Source organism: Chlorocebus sabaeus, chromosome 21 (genome assembly GCF_047675955.1).
Source record: "Chlorocebus sabaeus isolate Y175 chromosome 21, mChlSab1.0.hap1, whole genome shotgun sequence".
In the NCBI taxonomy this organism is placed as follows: Eukaryota; Metazoa; Chordata; class Mammalia; order Primates; family Cercopithecidae; genus Chlorocebus; species Chlorocebus sabaeus.
The window spans coordinates 123,676,189-123,696,726 of NC_132924.1; the positions used below are offsets into that span (position 1 = coordinate 123,676,189).

General features: G+C 55.7%; 1 protein-coding gene across 1 annotated transcript; it reads left to right on the forward strand.

Annotated features, from left to right (window-relative positions):
• The first annotated feature begins 2,681 nt into the window (after positions 1 to 2,681).
• On the forward strand, positions 2,682 to 19,967 carry ABCB8 (ATP binding cassette subfamily B member 8). The gene is made up of 16 exons (XM_007983475.3): positions 2,682 to 2,869; positions 7,947 to 8,259; positions 8,619 to 8,774; positions 8,851 to 8,945; positions 9,071 to 9,176; positions 10,040 to 10,201; positions 10,320 to 10,405; positions 10,511 to 10,608; positions 10,982 to 11,087; positions 14,927 to 14,960; positions 15,159 to 15,295; positions 15,489 to 15,583; positions 15,766 to 15,899; positions 16,632 to 16,779; positions 18,377 to 18,627; positions 19,612 to 19,967. The coding sequence occupies exons 1-16, from the start codon at positions 2,775 to 2,777 to the stop codon at positions 19,750 to 19,752; spliced, it is 2,157 nt and encodes a 718-aa protein (XP_007981666.3). The 5' UTR covers positions 2,682 to 2,774; the 3' UTR covers positions 19,753 to 19,967.
• Positions 19,968 to 20,538: the final 571 nt, after the last annotated feature.

Below are 20,538 nucleotides of genomic sequence, written 5' to 3' on the forward strand. Positions count from 1 at the left end.
AGAGCCAGGTGTGGTGGTATGTGCTTGTGTTCCCAGCTACTCAGGAGACTGAGGTGGGAGGATGGCTTGGTGCAGGTTACACTGGAACAGTATGAGTTACAGTGAGCTAGATCTAGCCACTGCACTCCCACCTGGGAAAGAGCCTGCCCCCTTACTCCCCCTCAAAAATATCCTATTAAAAGATTGTAGCTGGGCGCAGTGCCTCACACTTGTAATCTATCTCAGTACTTTGGGAAGCTGAGGAAAGAGGATTGCTTGAGGCCAGGAGTTCGAGACCAGCCTGGGGAACAGAATGAGAAGACTCCATCTCTACAACAAATCTTAGGGCCAAGATGTTAACTATTTTGTTTCTTAAGAGTGTACCTCCCCCACTTCCCTCCACACACACACTACAGTGATCAGCAGGGAAATGTTTTGTGACCAAAATAGAAAAGAAGAAGTAAAGGGGCCAGGCATGTTGGCTTACACCTGTAATCCTAGCACTTTGGGAGGCCTAGGCGAGAGGATCACTTGAGGCCAGGAGTTTGAGACCAGCCTGAGCAACTTAGGGAGCCACCATCTGTACAAAAACTAAAAAACAAAATAATTTTTTTCTTTTTGAGACAGAGTCTCACTCTGTCACCCAGGCTGGAGTACAGTGGCACAATCTCGGCTCACTGCAACCTCCGCCTCCCAGGTTCAAGTGATTCTTCTGCCTCAGCCTCCTGAGTAGCTGGGACTACAGGTGTGCGCCACCACGCACAGCTGATTTTTTGTATTTTTAGTAGAGATGGGGTTTCACCATTTTGGCCAGGCTGTCTTGAACTCCTGACCTCGTGATCCACCCACGTTGGCCTCCCAAAGTTCTGGTATTACAGGCATGAGCCACTGTGCCTGGTCAAAAATAATTTTTTTTTAAAGAATAAGAAAAGGCTGCATGTTTTATTGGTCTGAGGGGCTAAGGAAGGGAAGAGGGGAGCCTGACTTTGCAGTCAAGTTGGGGAAAACTAAGAAGAGGAGGTGAAGAAAGGAAAGGCAGTTGTCTTGGATTTGAGAGTTGGAGAGCTTAGAGTAGAAAATTGGGGTTCTCTGAAAGTTCCATTCCGTTTCCATCCTTTTAATTTTGAACTGTGACATTATCTCAAGTCTGGATCCAACTTCTGTGACCCCCTGAAAAGCATCAGGGCTGAATCAGAAGGGAGGACAGCTGTTGAGTCTGGGACTTGGAAGGATAATTTGGGTACCAGGGAGGAGCTGAACTGAGTTCCTTGTTGTCACCTTAACAAGGAGGAGGAGACCCAGGCAGCTGGTCTGGTGGCTTGCCCAACGCCATTCTTGAGGCCCTGAATCATCAGGTTTCCTTCTAAAGCCCATTACTGAGATGCTGACTCAGCCACCAGGTGTCAAGATCTCTAGGGCTTAGGCCCAAGGGCTGTTGTTGGGACCAGTATCCCTGAAATGGAGAGAGAGACACCGTGCTTCTCAGATTGTTCACTGGAGGCAATCATGGACTCACTCACAAAACTTGAGTCCAGATGTGCCTGCTTTTCTCCTTCTGTGTGGGGTATTGTAGTAGTAGCTCAGGTCTAGCATGCCTTTATACCTGAGCACGAGGCAGAGCTATGAAAACAAGACCCTGTCCTTCTAGAGGTAGCAAAATGGAATCCCATATTGCAGAGGGGCCAGGAACTTCCCATAATCTTTCTGAGACATCTGTCAAGGTGGGTTATGTGGGGTGTTGCCTAGTCTCTCCCCCACCTCACTCACCCAGTGTCACTCAGTATAATGGCCATTCCACCATAGTCACAATAGGACCCCTCCCTATACACCTGGAGCTCCCCAGCTCAACCCCAAACTAATCCTGGGAGACTGTCCTACCTAGTTTCACCCTGAATTCATTCTCATTGACAGCCCCCTACCACCACCCCCAATTCAAGTCGATTTATTATAAAGGGCACTTTTCCTGGCCAAGCATTTGGAAGGGAAAAGGACAGATAAATAAAACAGAGCCAGTACCCAACAAGAAGCTGCAGCCCAGTGGGGAGACAGATACGCAAACAAATAATTACAGAGAAGAAATGAGTGGTGCAAACTCTGGTAAGAGCCTGAGGCAAGTCATTCTGACCCGGGTGAGGAAGGTATCTGCGAGGCAGAGAGATCTGAGGCCGCGCCTTGATAAATTACAAGACCTCCATACCAGTAGTTCTCAATAGCTGAGGCGTAGGGCAAGAGTGTCAGAATCACCGGGGACGTGACAGATGTCCCAGCAGTTCTGACGCGCCTAGGAGAGCGGGGTGGGTGGCAGGGTATATGTGCGTGTTTTGAAAAAACTCCCAGTCGATTTTTGTTCATTCCTCCCCCAAAGCCCGTTCTACACGCCCTGGAGATGACGGGACATCTAGAGATCCTCAAGCCTTGGGAAAATTGCCCGAGGTCGGCGGCTGACGCGTTACCATGGATACTCCGTAGCGTGGAGGGCCGGACGGCGCACACCCTTTAGACGTCACTCGGAGCCCACTGGCGCACCGAGCAAAAGGCAGGCCCACTTCCTACTCGGCTCCGCCCAGAGCAGGGGATCGGGCGGGTAGGCGAATCTCTCCAATCACAGTTCCGAAAGGAGGGGGTTGACAACGTACCCTCCAGTCACAGCTTGAAACGAGATTGATGTGTCTTTTCACCAATCACCGCCAAGGCGCGAGGGGATTGTCGGGATGGGGGCGGCAGCCATCATGGAGCCCTCAATGGGATAAGGGTGAAAGTGCTATTGCCTGCTGCTCCTGTTTTCGCGCCCCAGCATGCTGGTGCATTTATTTCGGGTCGGGATTCGGGGTGGCCCATTCCCAGGCAGGCCGCTAGTGCCCCTCCGCTTCCAGACATTCTCAGCTGTCAGGTAAAAAGGGAAAAACCTACTCAGTGCGGGCCATTGACCGACCGGCAGGGCAGTGCCGGGCCCGCCGGGAGATGGAGTCCGCGGGCTTGCGCGAGGCTTGCTGGGAGCTGTAGGCCAGACCTGCCGGGGTGGAATGTCGCTCCGCGGGTATTGGTCTCAGTTATTTATAGTGACACTCCAGGCGCCAGCAGGAGGTTCCGGCGTCTGCATCGGCGTGTCAGCCAGAAGGAGGGAACGCTCTGGGTCTGTGACCACGCCCAGTCCGCACTCTCGGCCAGGGGTCGCCTTTCCTGGACCCCGAGTTGATTGGGCGATTTGGATGAAAATTCTTATTAGTATCAAGAGACATTTAATGTAGTGGTGCTCCCAGGATTCAAAGTGAGTCAAAGAAGAGCTAGAGATGTTCAGCAGGGATAAAGAGCCAATCTAATAGGCCGGGCACGGTGGCTCACGCCTGTAATCCCAGTACTTTGGGAGGCCAGGAGTTTGAGATCAGCCTGGCCAACATGGCAAAACCCCGTCTCTACCAAAAAATACAAAAATTTGCCGTGACTAGTGGCACGCGCCTGTAATTCCAGCTACTTGGAAGGCTGAGGCAGGAGAATCGCTTCAACCTGGGAGGCGGAGGTTTCAGTGAGTCGAAGTCACGACCACTGCACTCCACCGTGGGTGATAGATAGTGAGACTCTGTCTCAAAAAAAAAAAAAAAAAAAAAAAGAGTCAGTCTAATAACTTGTGCATGCGTGTTTTTGGCGAAACACTCTACACAGGTTGGTCGAGAGAGAGACAGACAGATAGACAGGTGGGAAACAAACAAGGACCCTGAAACTACAACTGGAATGTAAATGCTTTATGAGAAGGGACTGATTCCTTTTTTTTTTTTTTTTTTTTGAGACAGAGTCTCACTCTGTCACCCAGGCTGGACTGCAGTGGCGTGATCTCAGCTAACTGCAACCTCTACCTCCTGGGTTTGAGCAATTCTCATGCTTCAGCCACCCAAGTAGCTGGACTTACAGACGTGCACCACACCCGGCTAATTTTTGTATTTTCAGTAGAGACAGAGTTTCGTCATGTTGGTGGCCAGGCTGGTCTTGAACTCCTGACCTCAGGTGATCTGCCTGCCTCAGCCTCCCAAAGTGCTGGGATTACAGGCGTGAGCCACCTCACCTGGCTGTCCTTTCTAATCCTACAACGAATTACTTGGGGGACAAACAGATAGAAGATTCCCAAGGGCAGGTGGATATGGAGTTGTCTCATTTGGAAAGCCCATCTGACTGATGGAGGACAAGAGCTGGATCGAGCTGGAGCTGGAAGTCTTGGTGCTGGGAAGTAATCCATATGCTCTTAGCAATGACCAAGCCTTTCTTAGAGTGTTAGTTTGGAGACAATGCAAGAAGCTGGAAAAAGACCATGCTAAATTATTGAAAGGTTTAAAAACAGTCCTTAGGAAAGAGGAAAGGTGTTGATATTATTTAAGCCAGAGAAAAACCCAAGGAAAGACATCAAATAATATTCAAGTATATATATGTTCATTAGTCAGTATTTTTCAATAGATTATGAAATGAATTCAGTTGGTCAGGACCATTTAAAAGTAAATATAAGCTGGGAGCGGTGGCTCGCGCCTATAATCCCAGCACTTTGGGAGGCCAAGGCAGGCGGATCACCTGAGGTCAGGAGTTCAAGACCAGCCTGGCCAACGTGGTGAAACCCCATCTCTATTAAAAATATGAAAATTTGCCAGGTGTGGTTGCACGCGCCTGTAGTCCCAGCTATTCGGGAGGCTGAGGCAAGAGAATTGCTCAAACCCAGGAGGCAGAGGTTGCAGTGAGCCGAGATTGCGCCATTGCACTCCAGCATGACAGAGCAAGACTCCGTCTCAAATAAATAAATAAATAAACAAATGTAAATGTAGGCCAGGCACAGTGGTTCACACCTGTAATCCCAGCACTTTGGGGGCCAAGGCAGGCAGATCACTGGAGGTCAGGAGTTCAAGACCAGCCTGGCCAACATAGTGAAGCCCCATCTCTATTAAAAATACAAAAATTAGCCAGGTGTGGTGGCTCACACCTGTAATCCCACCACTTTGAGGAGCCGGGACAGGCAGATCACTTGAGGTCAGGAGTTCGAGACCAGCCTAGCCAACATGGTGAAGTCCTGTCTGTTCTAAAAATACAAAAATTAACCAGGCATGGTTGTGGGTGCCTGTAGTCCCAGCTACTTGGGAGGCGAAGGCAGGAGAATCGCTTGAATCTGGGAGGTGGAGGTTGCAGTCAGCCAAGATAGCGCCACTACTCTCCAGCCTGGGCAACAGAGTGAGACCCTGTCTTAGATAAAGGAAAGGAAAGGAAGGGAAGGGAAGGAAAGGGTGGGGAAGGGAGGGGAAGAGAGGGGAAGGGAGAGGAGAGGAGGGGGAAGGGAGGGGAGGCAAGGGGCATGTTAAGAATTAGAGAAAATATTATTTTGTGAAGCATTTCCATTTTGTGTGGTATGTATGTGTTCATTGTACTGGGTTGCAATGTAAGATATGTTTCTTGCTGTAGGCCACAGTAAGTGTAAACATTTGCAAAACCCTGTAGTAGTTAGGTCAGATTGTCCTGCGCCTCTAATGAGGGCATGCATGTGCTCAACAAACATAAACATTTGCAGAACATCTATTATGTACCAGAGTTCTGCCAGTGCTATCTAAGATATAATTTCCTGCCTTTCAGAAACACATGGTGTAATGGGAAAACTGGACAGTTACACAAGGCAGAAGGAGAGTAAGCATCTCTATCTTTATGCTAGAAACAAGAACACAGTGGAAAACAGGACATAAAAACCTGGCATGTTGGAATGGGGTGGGAGAAGGCCTCATGTAGGCAAAAGGCACAGCAAGGGAAGGATGAGATGAAGACTGCAACTAGAAGGGTCTAGGGATGTGAAAGGCCATGATGGTAAAGAGAAAAACTCACACTATTACTTTTTTAAAGCCTTTCCCCATCAGTAACCTCATCTAGATCTTCTAGATCTCACCCTCTTCTCCTGGCTGGATAACTTCTGCTTCCTACAACCAGTCCTGTCTGCCTCCAGCCCACACCCCTCTGCTATGATCTTTTTTTCTTTTTCAAGACAGAGTCTCTGTTGCCCAGGCTGGCATACGGTAGCACGATCTTGGCTCACTGCAACCTCCTCCTCCCAGGTTCAAGTGATTCTCTGCCTCAGCCTCCCAAGTAGCTGGGACCACAGGCACACACCACCACACCTGGCTAATTTTTAGTAGAGACACGGTTTCAGCATGTTGATTTTGAACTCCTGGCCTCAAATGATCCACCTGCCTCAGCCTACCAAAGTGTTGGGATTACAGGCATGAGACACTGCACCTGGCCATGCTGTGATCTTTAAAATGCAAACCTGATCTTGTTACACCTCAGCCTAAAAATCACCACGACCCTTATTGCCCCCCAAGTCCAGGAGCTTTATAAGAACTAGAAAACTGCCCCCCCCCCCCCCCCCCAAGTCTCATGTCTCTTCTCCCTTCTTGTAGGCAAGGCTTCAGCCACACAATTCCTGAAACTTCTCTCCCATCGTTTTGTACTGCAGACACTCAGACTTACTTTCCCTGTGCCTAGAGCTCTCCCCTTTATAGCCCACCCCCACCTGGGCCTGGCCTCCTGTTCCCCCTCAGGCCTCACCTAGAAGGCCTTTCCTGACTCCCTCTGAGGAGAAGGAGGAGCAGGACTTCAAGCTGTTTTGTGCCTCTGATTTCCAGTTAACTGTGAGTCTCCTGCACTCAAGCATGACTACTGTGAGGGGAGTTACTTCAGCTGTCATGTTCATCTCCATCCTCTCCATCACCCAAGCAGAGCACCTGCACACAGTAGGTTCAAAATGTCTAGAATAGGCCAGATGCAGTGACTCATGCCTGTAATCCCAGCACTTTGGGAGGCTGAGGTGGGTAGATCACAAGGTCAGGAGTTCAAGACCAGCCTTGCCAATATAGCAAAACCCCGTCTCTACTAAAAATACAAAAATTAGCTGGGTGTGGTGGCACGTGCCTGTAGTACCAGCTGCTCAGGAGGCTGAGGCAGAAGAATCTCTTGTACCCGGGAGGCAGAGGTTGCAGTGAGCTGAGATTATGCCACTTCACTCCAGCCGGGGTGACAGAGCGAGACTCTTTCTCAAAAAAATTAATTAATTTAAAAAAAAATGTCTAGAATAGTGGAATCAATGTTAGCATTTTATAGATGCGGCAGCTGAAGGAAAGAGAAGGTAATTGGTCTATCCAAGATGACAAGATAAGTTACTAGAATTTTTATTTTTCTTTGTTTCCTCCTTCAGCTGTGGAGAAGGAGTGTGTGTCCATGGTGCCCCAGGCCAGGGAGGGGAGGTGGGGTCATGGGCCTGGGACATCAGAAGACACGGCACACTGGCAGAGTAGAGACAGTCTGGGTGCTGGAGTCAGACTGCAGACTTGGTTCCCTGCTCGTCCCGGTTCTGCAGCCTGGGGACAAATTATTTCAGCTCTCTTAGCTCCACATGATTTTTTTCATCTGTCAAGTGAGAATAATGGCACCTCCCTCCTAGGGAGGTGAGGATCAAGGGAAGTGGCCCATTAGCTCCAGGAGGTGGAGCCATGTCTGCCCTGGTGGCTGCTGTGAGCAAGTCCCATGCCGGGCACAGGAGCAGCTCTCTTTCCTCACCTCTGCACCATAGTCCCTTAAATCCCCGGCCCCGTCCTGTCCAGGCAGTGTGTGGCCATCTAATATGCCATCCAGTTCTTCAGTCTGTCATTCTGTCAGAGCCTGGAGTCGAGGCTGCGAGGACCCTGGCTGGCTGGCTGTGGCCTGAGAGGCGCCCAGGGGAATAAGACAAAAGACTCGATTTTTTGCTCAGCGTCTCATTCCTCTGTGACTTTGCCCATGGACGTCTGTCTTAGAAACTGAAGTTGCTTCAGAAGAGCCCTGGGAAGGGCAGGGGTGAGGGCCTGAAGGAAGAGGAAGTGCTGCTTCCAGAGGGCTCGGCCAGAGCCCCGTGGGTATGCTGGTCAGTTGGAGGGCAGTTGGAGCCTTGAGCCATCCATGCCTCTTTCTCCTTACAGGTACTCTGATGGCTACCGCAGCTCCACCCTCCTCCGGGCCGTGGCCCACCTGCGGTCCCAGCTCTGGGCCCACCTCCCTCGCGCCCCTCTAGCTCCCAGACAGAGCCCCTCTGCCTGGTGCTGGGTTGGGGGAGCCCTGCTAGGCCCTGTGGTACTGAGTAAGTGTCCCCGCCTCTACTTTGTGGCCCTCTGTGAGGCAGAAGAGGCCCCTCCTGCCAGCTCCACACCCCGTGTCGTGGGATCTCGCTTTAACTGGAAGCTCTTCTGGCAGTTTCTGCGCCCCCACCTGCTGGCCCTGGGGGTAGCCATCGTGGTGAGGCTTTCCCCACTTCTCCATCCTGGGGACAGGGCAGGACCCAGAGCTACAAAGGGATGGCATTCCTGCCTCGCTGCCTCTCAGGGGAGAGCTCACGGGAGCAGTGAGGGCTAGCCAGGGTGCCAGGGGTGCCAGGGGCATCAACACTGGGTGGCTGGGTGTGCAGAGGTCTGTGGGGGCTGGAAGCCAGGGTTTGAGCCTCTGAGAGGCACTGATGTAGGTCCAAATGACCAGCCACGACCTGGACAAGAGCAGGGCTCAGTAGTGGGAGAGGAAGGGCCAAGATCTGGCTGGGGATGGGGAGGAGTGTGGCTCCCCCACTCAAAACATTTGTACCCTCTGCCTCCCCATTGCAGCTGGCCTTGGGTGCGGCACTAGTGAATGTACAGATCCCCCTGCTCCTGGGCCAGCTGGTAGAGATTGTGGCCAAGTACACGAGGGACCACGTGGGGAGTTTCATGACTGAGTCCCGGAAACTCAGCACCCACCTGCTTATCCTCTATGGTGTCCAGGTACAGCTGGGAGTGGGGCTGGGGGCCGCCGAGGAGCCACCCAAGGCATCCCTGAGTGCGCTGGGCTCTTTCGCAGGGACTGCTGACCTTCGGGTACCTGGTGCTGCTGTCCCACATTGGCGAGCGCATGGCTGTGGACATGCGGAGGGCCCTCTTCAGCTCCCTGCTCCGGTATTGCCAGCTGCAGGGTGCAGAGTTGGGGTGACTGATGGTCCGAGGGGGCCTGGGGGTGGGGCCTCATCCTGAAGTAATGTCTCCCTCTTCTTCCCTGCTTGTTGGTCCATGTCCCATGCCAGACAAGACATCGCCTTCTTTGATGCCAATAAAACAGGGCAGCTGGTGAGCCGCTTGACGACTGACGTGCAGGAGTTTAAGTCATCCTTCAAGCTCGTCATCTCCCAGGTCAGTGGCCCAGTGGCCCCTCCACATCCACACACACACTTTCCCACGTGGACTCGCCAGGCCAGCCCTGCCTGCCCCAGCCCTGATGTTGGGCTGACAGGCGCACACTGACTCGAGAAGCCCACTGCCTGGTGAGGCTGTGGGTGAGGGACCATGGAAGTTCATAGAAGGAAAGTGTAGAGGCAGTGTCCAAGGTCAGTACAGGCTGCTTCTCCACTGCTCTGAAACCGAATCTTCCCTGGAAAGCCTTCCCAAGCACTCAGACAAGAGCCTTTCCTGGCAAGAGCAAAATCACTTCGCCTGCCTTGTCCCCAGAGTGCCTGGATTGCTGACAAGCATTGAGCATGCACAGAGGGTCTGCTTTGTGCTCGGCCCTCCCAGGACTCACTCCTCTTCCCGTTGCTCCATGGCGAAGGCACGCACAGTCTGGACGTTGCCCAGGGCCTCATCTGCTACGCCCATTGCCTACCTAACACCGATGCCATCCCCTTATCCTCCCCCACTGACTCTGTGGCTGCGGGATTGTGCCACACACTGGCCTAGGCGGTCACTGGTATACCGCCATGCGGTTCTCTTTGTTCAGTTCCTAGAACAGAAAGAGAAGCAAGCTGGGATTTGTCTAGGGGAAGGATGCCACAGTTCATAGCATTCTCACTTGGCCCCTTGAGGCCTGCTGCTTGCACCCAAACTGGCCAAGTTAGGGTTATGTACTGTGACCGGTGGACTGCCACTGGGCCTCCCAGGGGCCAAGACCTGGGGCCTTGGCCTTGGGAGTGCAGAGCTGCAGCCAGCTGACCCTTGGAAAAGTCCTTCCTGTCATGGTGCAGACGCTGTAGCCTCCCGCCTTCCCTCCCCCTCCCTAGGGGCTGCGAAGCTGCACCCAGGTGGCAGGCTGCCTGGTGTCCCTGTCCATGCTGTCTACACGCCTCACGCTGCTGCTGATGGTGGCTACGCCAGCCCTGATGGGAGTGGGCACCCTGATGGGCTCCGGCCTCCGAAAATTGTCTCGCCAGTGTCAGGAGCAGGTACTGGCATTCCTGACCGTCCTCCTCACCCTCCCCACACCGTTTCTCTTTCCACTCCCTGGAACTCCTCCCTCTCCCCAACCTGGACTCCTTGTCCCATTTCCTGAACTCCTTGCAGATCGCCAGGGCGATGGGCGTAGCAGATGAGGCCCTGGGCAATGTCCGGACTGTGCGTGCCTTCGCCATGGAGCAACGGGAAGAGGAGTGAGTCCTGGGAGGGCCAAGCACAAAGCAGAGATGTCCCCCACACCCTGTCCACCCTTCGTGCCAGCCCAGCTGCCTCCTGAGTGCACTGGCCTCTGTCACCAGGTGCTACGGGGCAGAGCTGGAAGCATGCCGCTGCCGGGCAGAGGAGCTGGGCCGGGGCATCGCCTTGTTCCAAGGGCTTTCCAACATCGCCTTCAACTGTGAGTGAGCCAGTTGGGGGTTGGAGGGGCACTTGTGGGCTGGGGAGGATCTGGGAGCAGCCAAGGCAGGCAAAGGCCCGCCCTCTATCTGCTGGCTGCCTGCATTCGCCTCGGGCCAGCTGCTAACTCTTGCAGGTAAAGGGAGGGTACCAATGTCCCAACCCAGCTATGGGATCCCATGCGGAATGCACAGGGCCACCCTCGAGGAGGCCATGGAGGCGTGCCCACCCCGACTTGCTCTTCCGAGGAGGAAGCCAGGGCTGGGACCAGCCATGTGCCTCACCTGACTCTCACAGCCAGCACTGGCAGAGCAGGCCCAGCGCTGTTTCCTCTGCTCCAACTTCGTCCTCCCTCACTGTACCCTCTCCTGCAGGCATGGTCTTGGGTACCCTGTTTATTGGGGGCTCCCTTGTGGCCGGACAGCAGCTGACAGGGGGAGACCTCATGTCCTTCCTGGTGGCCTCCCAGACAGTACAAAGGTAAGTGGGGGCTGTTCCCATTGCTACAGATCCCCCTGCCACCCTCCAGAGCCCTGCTGGGTCAGGGGACACGGTTGCAGCCTTTTCTGGGGGCTGACTGCTGTGCAGCCCCAGGCCTGCCCAGCTCCCCCAGGGATGCATAGGGTCGGGGAGAGAGAGCCCCTCAGGGCCCAGAACAACCCTCCCGGCCGGGGCAGTGGTGCTGCAGCAGGCAGGTGCGTGTCATCTTCAGCCTTCCAAAGGACCCAAAAGTTTCCTTGACAGGTTTTTAAAAATTTGTTTTAGCTGTGGTAAAGTACACATAACATAAAATGCAGCATTTTAACCATTTTGAAGTGTGCGGCTCATTGGCAGTGGGTGTACTCACATTGCTGTGTGGCTGGCACCGCCGTCCGTCTCCAGAACTCTTTATCTGGCAGAGCGGGGCGAATCCCCATTCGCCCTCCCCCAGCCCCTGGCACCCACCATTGCGCTTTCTGTCCTTATGATTTGACAACTCTAGAGACGTCCTATAAGTGGAGTCAGACTGTGTCCTTTTGTGACTGCGTTTTGTCACTCCACATTGTGTCCTCAGCTTCCTCCGTGTTGCAGCCTGTCCGAATTCTCTTCCGCTGCAGGCTGTGACATTCTATGCATGGAAGGACCATCCTTGACAGGCTTTGTGAGCTGCCCTTCCCTATGCCTGCCACTTCCAGGGATGACAAATTGACCCCTGTCCCCACACACCCCACCCTTATAGCTTATTGCTTTGCGTTGGTCCGAAACCACTCGCTCAGCTGAGCCTCTGGGGTGACCAGAGCCGATCACCAGACAGCTCAAGGCGGGCCTCCCCGTTCCTATCTCTTTCCAAGCTAAACAAAAGCAGTTGTACATAAATATGGTAAATAATGAGATAGTAAATATGCTGCAACAGATCATCAAATGGTGAAGACCTGTCTCCACCAACCGTACATCACCTCTGCCACCCCCTCCCTCCCCAACAAACCCCCTGCTCTTCCTCCTGGGCCCCCACCCCATTCTGCTGAGGCATGTGTCCTCCCCCTGCTGCGTGGTGCACCCCTGCGTGGGTGTCCACCGGATCGGAAGCCCTCACTGCAGGGCGTACTGTCCCAGGAAGGGGGAGGCGGATGGAGACAGGCTCCCATTTTCAGCCCCAAACCTGACATTCCACAGAGATCTTCCTCCCATTTCCGCAGATGCACGAACACCCTCGTGGGCCCCATTTCTGCTCGATGCTCTCTAATCTGAACACGTTCAGACCCTTTCTGGCCTGGGCTCAGGCCTCCTGGGAAGCCTCATCCCTCCTCCAGCCCAGGGAGCTATTCCCTCGTGGCTTTGGAATTCAGGTGTTCTCCCTGTGACAGAGATGGGGCCTGGGGGAGGCTGCTTCCACCACTGCCTGCCCTGCTCAGTGCTGACCCACTTCCCGTGACCAAAGCTTTGGCCTCACCAAACAGGACAGTCGTTTTAGTCCTGAGGACCCATAAGAAGCCTAGTGGCGGCCAGGCACGGTGGCTCACACCTATAATCCCAGCACTTTGGGAGGCCAGGGTGGGCAGATCTTGAAGTTAAGAGATCGAGACCATCCTGGCCAACATGGTGAAACCCCGTCTCTACTAAAAATACAAAATTTAGCTGGGCGTGGTGATGCGCACCTGTAGTCCCAGCTACTCGGGAGGCTGAGGCAGGAGAATTGCTTGAACCTGGGAGGCGGAGCTTGCAGTGAGCTGAGATTGCGCCACTGCACTCCAGCCTGGCAACAGAGCAAGACTCCGTCTCAAAAAAAAAAAACGAGAAAAGCCCAGTGGCTCCTTTGATAAAATCACCCCTTAGCCCTCTGTGGTGGGCAATGGTGGGACAGTCTCCCTGTAGGGAGGGTGGCTGTGCTGTCCAGCCCCAACCCTCCCGCTTCGGGGCCCCCACTTCCCCTTTAGGGCCTGAGACTCTGACTTTTTTTTTTTTTTTTTTTGAAACGGAGTCTCGCTCTGTCACCCAGGCTGGAGTGCAGTGGTGCGATCTCAGCTCACTGCAAGCTCCGCCCCCCGGGTTCACGCCATTCTCCTGCCTCAGCCTCCAGAGTAGCTGGGACTACAGGCGCCCGCCACCACGCCTGGCTCATTTTTTCTTGTATTTTTAGTAGAGACGAGGTTTCACCATGTTAGCCAGTATGGTCTTGATCTCCTGACCTCGTGATCCGCCTGCCTTGGCCTCCCAAAGTGCTGGGATTACAGGCCTGAGCCACTGTGCCCGGCTGAGGCTCTGACTTTACCTCTCACCGCACTGCTTGGCCATCCCGCAATTTTATGACACACACAAGAACCCCCAGGGGCTTGTCTGTACTGTTTCGCTGGCTGCTCCCACAGCCACAGGCCCTAGACCCATCCTCTTGGGGGTCCTTCTAGCCCTGGCTATGTGGAGATTCTTCCCCACCCACCTTGGGGGAATTGGGTTTGTTGCATAAAGCAGCTGGTGTGTTTCCCACTGGGTCCTGCCAGCCAAGCCAAGGGCCCATGCATTGGCACTGGGGTCTAGCAGAGAGAAGGCAGAGGGGGGAGCAGGATGGCCCAACCTGCCTCAGGCAGCCTAACCTATGAGCGCATCCTCAGCACTCCTGAGGGAGATGGGGAGGCGCCTAAACAGACAGCAAGCGGGGCCCAGCTGCCTCATCAGAATCAGGGCCAGGCTTCACCTGGGAACAGGCCCGTAGCCCACAGCCCATGGCCCCTGAGAGCAGGGTCATCGCACTCCAGTGAGTCATGTGCATTTTGAATTTCAGTTGCTGCCCAGCCCCTCTGCCAGGTGGAGAATGTTCCCCTGCTCATCAACAGATAGCTGACTGGGCTGGTTCCTTCCTGCCTGGAGCCTCCCCGCTCCCTTTAGCAAGTGCTGACTGCGCTGAGTCCACTGGGACCTTTTCCTTTTGGATTTTGAGGCTCCTCCCACTCACCCCCACCCCAGTGCTGGAAGAAGTGAGTCCGCAGCTGAAGGGTTCCTGAGGAGTCAGTCTTTCCTCTTCTTAAGGAGGGGACCAGGCATACACACACTGTCACGGGTCAGCCAGGCCAGTCAGGGACCAGTGACTCACCTTCCTCCCCAGCCTCCTGGCAGCCGGCCAGCCCTATCCCAGCCCTGCCGGGGCAAAGGAGGCCACCCACTGTCTAGACAGATAACACCGTGGGTATACTCACCTGCAGGGCAAGCTCATGAGAAAAGTTTTTTTCAGGGAATTTTGTTTTGGGTTCTCCCGAGAGTTCCCCTGTGACCCAGTGTCTTCTGTTTTCTTCTTTCTCCAAAAAGATTTAACATCACTTTTTCCACCTAAATGTCAGCCGAAGTCATTGCTTCCCCAAGCGTCTGCAGTGTTAGATCTGCTCTCCCCTTGTGAGCCACGCGCCCTTGATCTGTGTTCACGGTGGCAGCCTCTGCATCCTCAGGGCACAGCAGGGAGTTTGCGGGTCAGCTGGACTCCCTTCCTCTGGGCCGATATCACCCCTACATGTGTGCACAGGCTTCACCCTGCAGACCACAGGCCAGGGCAGTGGAGGACACCCACAGAGGCCTGTACCTTCACTTCCATTTCCTCCTGGAGTACCCCCTCCTGGGGCTTGGGCTGGGCTGAGGGACAGCTGTCATCTTCATCTGGCCAAGGAGGGAGCCAGGGCTCAGCGATCTGGTGTTGCTGCGTCCCAGGGCTCCATGCCCCCATGGTGCAGGAGCAGTCTGCGTTTGGCCACAGGCCACCTGCTTCCTTGCTCCCCTACCCCAGCATGGCTTCCTTCCCCTCCTCTCTGGCTCTTCTTATTCCCATCTATTCCAACCCTCTCTCCTCCTTCTGCCAGGTCCATGGCCAACCTCTCTGTCCTGTTTGGTCAGGTGAGTGGCCAGTAGGGTGGAGGGCCTGGGGTGTGGAGTTTGTGCCATGTGTGTGCCACTGTGGGAGTTGCCTGTTGACTGGGTGTGGGCGGGTAGAGAAGCTGGGGAGACCCCAGCCCAGAGCCACGGCCACTCCCTGGAGATGCTGTGGTCACCCCCACTCCTGCCTCTCTGCGGACTTTGGATCCTCTCCCACAGGTGGTCCGGGGGCTGAGTGCAGGCGCCCGGGTCTTTGAGTACATGGCCCTGAGCCCCTGCATCCCACTGTCTGGGGGCTGCTGCATCCCCAAAGAGCACCTGCGTGGCTCCGTTACGTTTCAGAACGTCTGCTTCAGGTCAGCACGGGTGAGCAGGTGTGGGGATGGGTCCCTGGGCTGAGGATGAGGCGAGAGGATTTGGGGGTGGAGGTCTGGCTTAATGCCCCCCATAAACAGGCCCTCTCAGAGGGCTACAGGGAGACTTCAGGAGGGACCCGGGCAACAAGGGCTGGGAGCCTGGTCTGACTGGGGGTCTCTCGGCTCCTCCCAGCTACCCCTGCCGCCCCGGCTTCGAGGTGCTGAAAGACTTCACCCTGACTCTGCCCCCTGGCAAGATCGTGGCCCTCGTGGGCCAGTCTGGGGGAGGTAAGGGGAGCCCACCACCTTCTCACCCTCTGACTCTTCTCTAGCAGCCACTCAGAGCAAGGGTGGGAGCAGTGAGCCCTGCCCCCCGGTGGGGTCCCTTCCTCCACTGCCACAAGGGGCCTTCTTTCCTGGGACAATCCCCAGAATCCCTGGCCTCCCGCCCTCTCAACCCAATTCCCCAGGAAAGACCACCGTGGCTTCCCTGCTGGAGCGCTTCTACGACCCCACGGCAGGCGTGGTGATGCTGGACGGGCGGGACCTGCGCACCCTTGACCCCTCCTGGCTCCGGAGCCAGGTTGTCGGCTTCATCAGCCAGGTGCGGGGCCACATGGGCAGCCCTTGGCTCCCACTGCCCGTCCTCCCCTGGGCCCCGCCCCTCTTAGTCCTCAGGTGCCTTTTCTTTTCTTTCCACCCTCATCACCCTTGCTGCTCTCGGGAGACCCCTGGCTGCCGTCACATGTCCTCGGCTGTTGTCTGGATGAGGCATCCCTGTCCCGGCAGCAGCCACAGCTCTGCCTGGTCTCCCAGAGCAGGGACGCTTTGTCCCCATTTACAACAGTCTACACAGATGGGGAATCTGTGGGATTCTCGAAAATCCCATAGCATCCAGGTCTAGAGAAGCCCGTGGTGGAGTTGCTGAGCCCGCAGCTATTCTCCCTCTGCTTGAGGTGGCACTGCCCAGCGAGTGTCCACCCTTCCCTTCGAGGGCCGTGAATGAAGAGGGCATGCCTGCTGTCCCGCAGGGAGAGTGCCCCTGCAGAAGGCAGGCAAATGCAAGCTCCCAGTTCCCAGCACCGCGCCCTGCCAGCTCCTCCCACTCCTGCTCCTGAGGAGGGTTCTGGGTCCTTGGTAGGAGGTCAACCTGTCCTTCCCTTTTGGGGGCCACTCTGCATCCTCACTTCACCTCTGACTTTGAACGTCTCGTTCTTCAAGAGATCCTAATCTAATCCACCAAATGGAATGTCCCAATGTACATGGTGGCCCCTCAGGTTTCTGGGGCAAAGAGAATGTTTCTGTGGACTCTGTCTCCATAACCCCTCACCCACAGGAGCCCATCCTGTTCGGGACGACCATCATGGAAAACATCCGCTTTGGGAAGCCGGCAGCTTCCGATGAAGAGGTGTACGCAGCCGCCCAGGAAGCCAATGCTCACGAGTTCATCACCAGCTTCCCCGAGGGCTACAACACCATCGTTGGTAGGTGCTCGGGTCTGCCGGGAACCAGGTGGTCAGGCATTGGGACACAGGATTCCGCAGGAGCAGTGAGCAGCCCAGCGGGACTGAGGGCAGCAGGGACAGCTGGGGAGAAAGACAGTTGTGTCAGGGAAGACCAGAACCACAGCCAAAGGGGACAGAGTTGTTCTGTGGGGACAGGGGAGTCCAGGCCAATGTGGTTTAGCACCAGCAGACCAAGCAGCCTGCAGAGACAGGACGGGCTCCAGGAGGAACTGGAGAATGCGACAGGGGGCATATGACAGGCCCCTGGCCAGGGACACAGTGATGCATGGTATTTGGAGTCCTCACTGAGTCTAAAAAGCCGCCACTTCCCCAGACTGAACAGAAGAAACGGGGGGTTGCCTCCTCTCCACCGTCCATCCCCCTCTGGCTCCTGTTTCCTTCCTGAGCTTTTCATCTCTAAAGTCGTTTCTCCTCATTAGAATCGGGGTGACTGGATGGGCCCCAGGAGAGGGCTCTGGTGGTTCTGAACTAGGAACACGCAGCCTGGCACTGCAGGGCGTGCACCTTGCAGCTTGATGTGTGGAGCTCCCAGGTCTTTTTCCAGCCTTTGGGGCCATGTTTCTTGGCCAGTGTCTTGGCTCTGTTGCACAGTGTTTCAGCACTTCTCAGCATGCAGGGATATCTGAGCTTCTCAACTCTGGTCAGTCTGAGTCCAGCCTTCTGAGCTGTGGGGTCATTGTCTCCAGCCCAGCCATCATATTCTAGATGACTCCTCCAGCCATGTTCATATACTGTCCAGATGCCAGCTGTCCTCATTGGGTGCTCTCCCACATCTCTTGGATGGCACTTTCCTTGTGTCTCTGATCCTAGTACTTTCTGATCATTTGGGCCTTCTTGGGGCTGCGTCCTTACTGACCTGTCACCCTGCTGTCACCTTGAGGTTCTTTTTGGCTCCCAGGCTGCCACTTGTGCTGTCCTCTGTGGGCTTCGAATCCCACTTCCCTGGAGTCACTGGACCCCAGAGCCCATGTTTGGGTGTTGGATGTTCCCCACAGCCACAGAGACCCGGGAGGCTGGGAAGGTGGCTTGGAGCTGCAGGCACAGGGCAGGGTGTGGGTCATCCTGGCCTGAGGCACTGCTATGGCTGGGGAGGGGCATTTGGCAAGTCCCTTGGAGTGCACCAAGCCCTGCTGGCAGGTGTCACGCCACCCTCAGAGGCAGGGCAAGTGTGCACAGTGACTGAGGGACCCAGAGGTGGGATGAGCCAGTGCAGGGGCAACCCAGCAGTAGGAGGAGTATGCACAGTGCGGGGTGGGGGGTCAGAGGCAGGAGGAGGGTACACAGTGCGGGGTGGGGGGTCAGAGGCAGGAGGAGGGTACACAGTGCGGGGTGGGGAGGTCAGAGGCAGGACAAGCATGCACAGTGCGGGGTGGAGGTCAGAGGCAGGACGAGGGTGCACAGTGCGGGGTGGGGGTCAGAGGCAGGACGAGGGTGCACAGTGCTGAGAGGGGCACTTAGAGGATCTTGATGGGAGTTCAGGTGGGACCCTGTGCCCCTTTGTGGGCCACCCTCAAGTGCACAGCTTCAGGCTCCTGCTCTGCCCCTCCCTTCCCAGGTGAACGGGGCACTACCCTGTCTGGGGGCCAGAAGCAGCGCCTGGCCATTGCCCGAGCCCTTATCAAGCAGCCCACAGTGCTGATACTGGATGAAGCCACCAGCGCGCTGGACGCAGAGTCCGAGCGGGTTGTGCAGGAGGCCCTGGACCGGGCCAGTGCAGGCCGCACAGTGCTGGTAATTGCCCACCGGCTCAGCACCGTCCGTGGGGCCCACCGCATCATTGTCATGGCCGATGGCCGTGTCTGGGAGGTTAGTCCTGGGGGCGTGGATCAGTGGGTTGAGGATGGCTTCATCATGAACAGTGGCACAATGCTGCAATGAGTTACACGAAGGCGTGGCCTGGCCCCAGGGCCTTCAGGGCTGTATTCTGGAAGCAGCATCCCATGTAGAGTCAGGAGTTCCTGCATTCAGCCAAGCCCTGGCCTCTCAGGCCCTCAGTTTCTTCCTCTGTCCCCTGGGATAGTATAGTTGCACCATCAGCTCCCAGGATCAAAAGGAAAAGTACTAGCCGGGTGCCTGTAATCCCAGCATTTTGGGAGGCCAAAGCAGAAGGATCTCTTCAGGCCATCCTGGGCAACATAGCGAGACCCTGTCTCTACAAAATACCCAATAAAAAATTAGCTGGATGTGGTGGCATGCGCCTGTACTCCCAGCTACTCTGGAGGCTGAGGCAGGAGGATTACTTGACCCCAGAAGTTGAGGCTGCAGTGAACAATGATTGTGCAATTGCACTCCAGCCTGGCATCAGAATGAGGCCCTGTCTAAAAAAAACAAAAAGGAAACATACTCAGAAAGAGTATGGTGCTGTGAGCGAGGAACAGGGCTGGCTGCCCAGGGTATCAGTTGCAGAAGAAGCAGCACCAAGGAACCTGTGCAGGGAGTCAGAAGTAGGACCCCAGAGGCTGTGTGGCATTGGTTCACAGCCGCTCATTCAAGCCAAGGCTGAGGGGCTTGTGCAGGGAGATGGATCCTGAGTTGGAGCCTTGGCCTCTGTAAGCGGGACAGGGAATCATGTTCTTCCAAAATTCAGCTAAGTAGGGAAGTGGCAGTAAATAATGCAGCATGCCAGTGGCGGTTCCTTTCAGATTGGGCATTGGTTTCAGAGTGTCCCCAGAAGGGACACTGGCCTAAGTGACCGTGGGCCCAATGGCTGATAGAGAGGCTTAGCCCTCGGAACGTTCTGAAGCCTGCACGCCTTGGAGCAACCATTCGCCCCTCCCTCCCATCTTCCAGGCTGGCACCCATGAAGAGCTCCTGAAGAAAGGCGGGCTGTACGCCGAGCTCATCCGGAGGCAGGCCCTGGATGCCCCGAGGACAGTGGCCCCACCGCCCAAAAAGCCAGAAGGCCCCAGGAGCCAGCAGCACAAGTCCTGAGAAGGGCCCCCGAGGTGTGGTCGCTGCCAAGCATCAGTGCTAGGGCTGGGACTCAGCCTGCGGGGAGCTTACTGGAGACTGAGCCCCCGGGAGGGCCAGCATGTGGAGAGTCGCTGCAGCTGCTCCTGCTCACAATAAAGCCGGGGCCGAGCGGCTGGCAGGGGAGGCCAATCCCTCCCTCCCCTCCCTAGTCCTGCCGGCTGCTTCCCTCCCACCAGAGTCTGCCAGAGTCATTGGGCTGCAATGGGCAGAGGCAGAGTTCCCCACTCTGTTCTCCCTTTGCCCAGACCCCTCCAGACCTCTCAGAGACGTTCTGGCCAGTCTCCCTGCCCCACCCAGCAGCCTCAAGTTGGCCAGGCCCAGGGAGTTTTTAAAAATCAGGGTCTGGAAGTGGGCCTGGGAATTCAAACCTAAGGCTCTTCCCACACCTTTGCTAGGACCTCACTTCCCTAGACTGGGGACTGACCCCTTCTCCTGTGTCCCCACTGCCTCACTGGACCATGGGAAAAGGAGCCTATCAGCTGGCTCACCCCGGAACCCACAGTCCCCATCTTCCAAACAGCCTCCCTCCCTTCTCCCTGCACAGTGAACACAGTCCTGATTTCTAGATTTCACCTCCCCTCCCCACCCCCAAGGGACACAGACTTCACAGGGCCCAACACTTGGGTCAGGGTAGGAGGCATGGGGCCACAGTGGCCAGTTCCCACGAGAGGCGCCAGCCTGCGTGGCTGTCTTCCACCAACCCTGCCCTGTGTGCCTGGAGTCTTTCACCCACTGAGATCGTGG

Coding starts and splice junctions, on each gene's coding strand:
- ABCB8 (XM_007983475.3), top strand. CDS start 2,775: ATGCTGGTGCATTTATTTCGGGTCGGGATTCGGGGTGGCCCATTCCCA. Junction 2,870..7,946: donor CAGACATTCTCAGCTGTCAG/GTAAAAAGGGAA, acceptor TTCTCCTTACAG/GTACTCTGATGGCTACCGCA. Junction 8,946..9,070: donor CTCTTCAGCTCCCTGCTCCG/GTATTGCCAGCT, acceptor GTCCCATGCCAG/ACAAGACATCGCCTTCTTTG.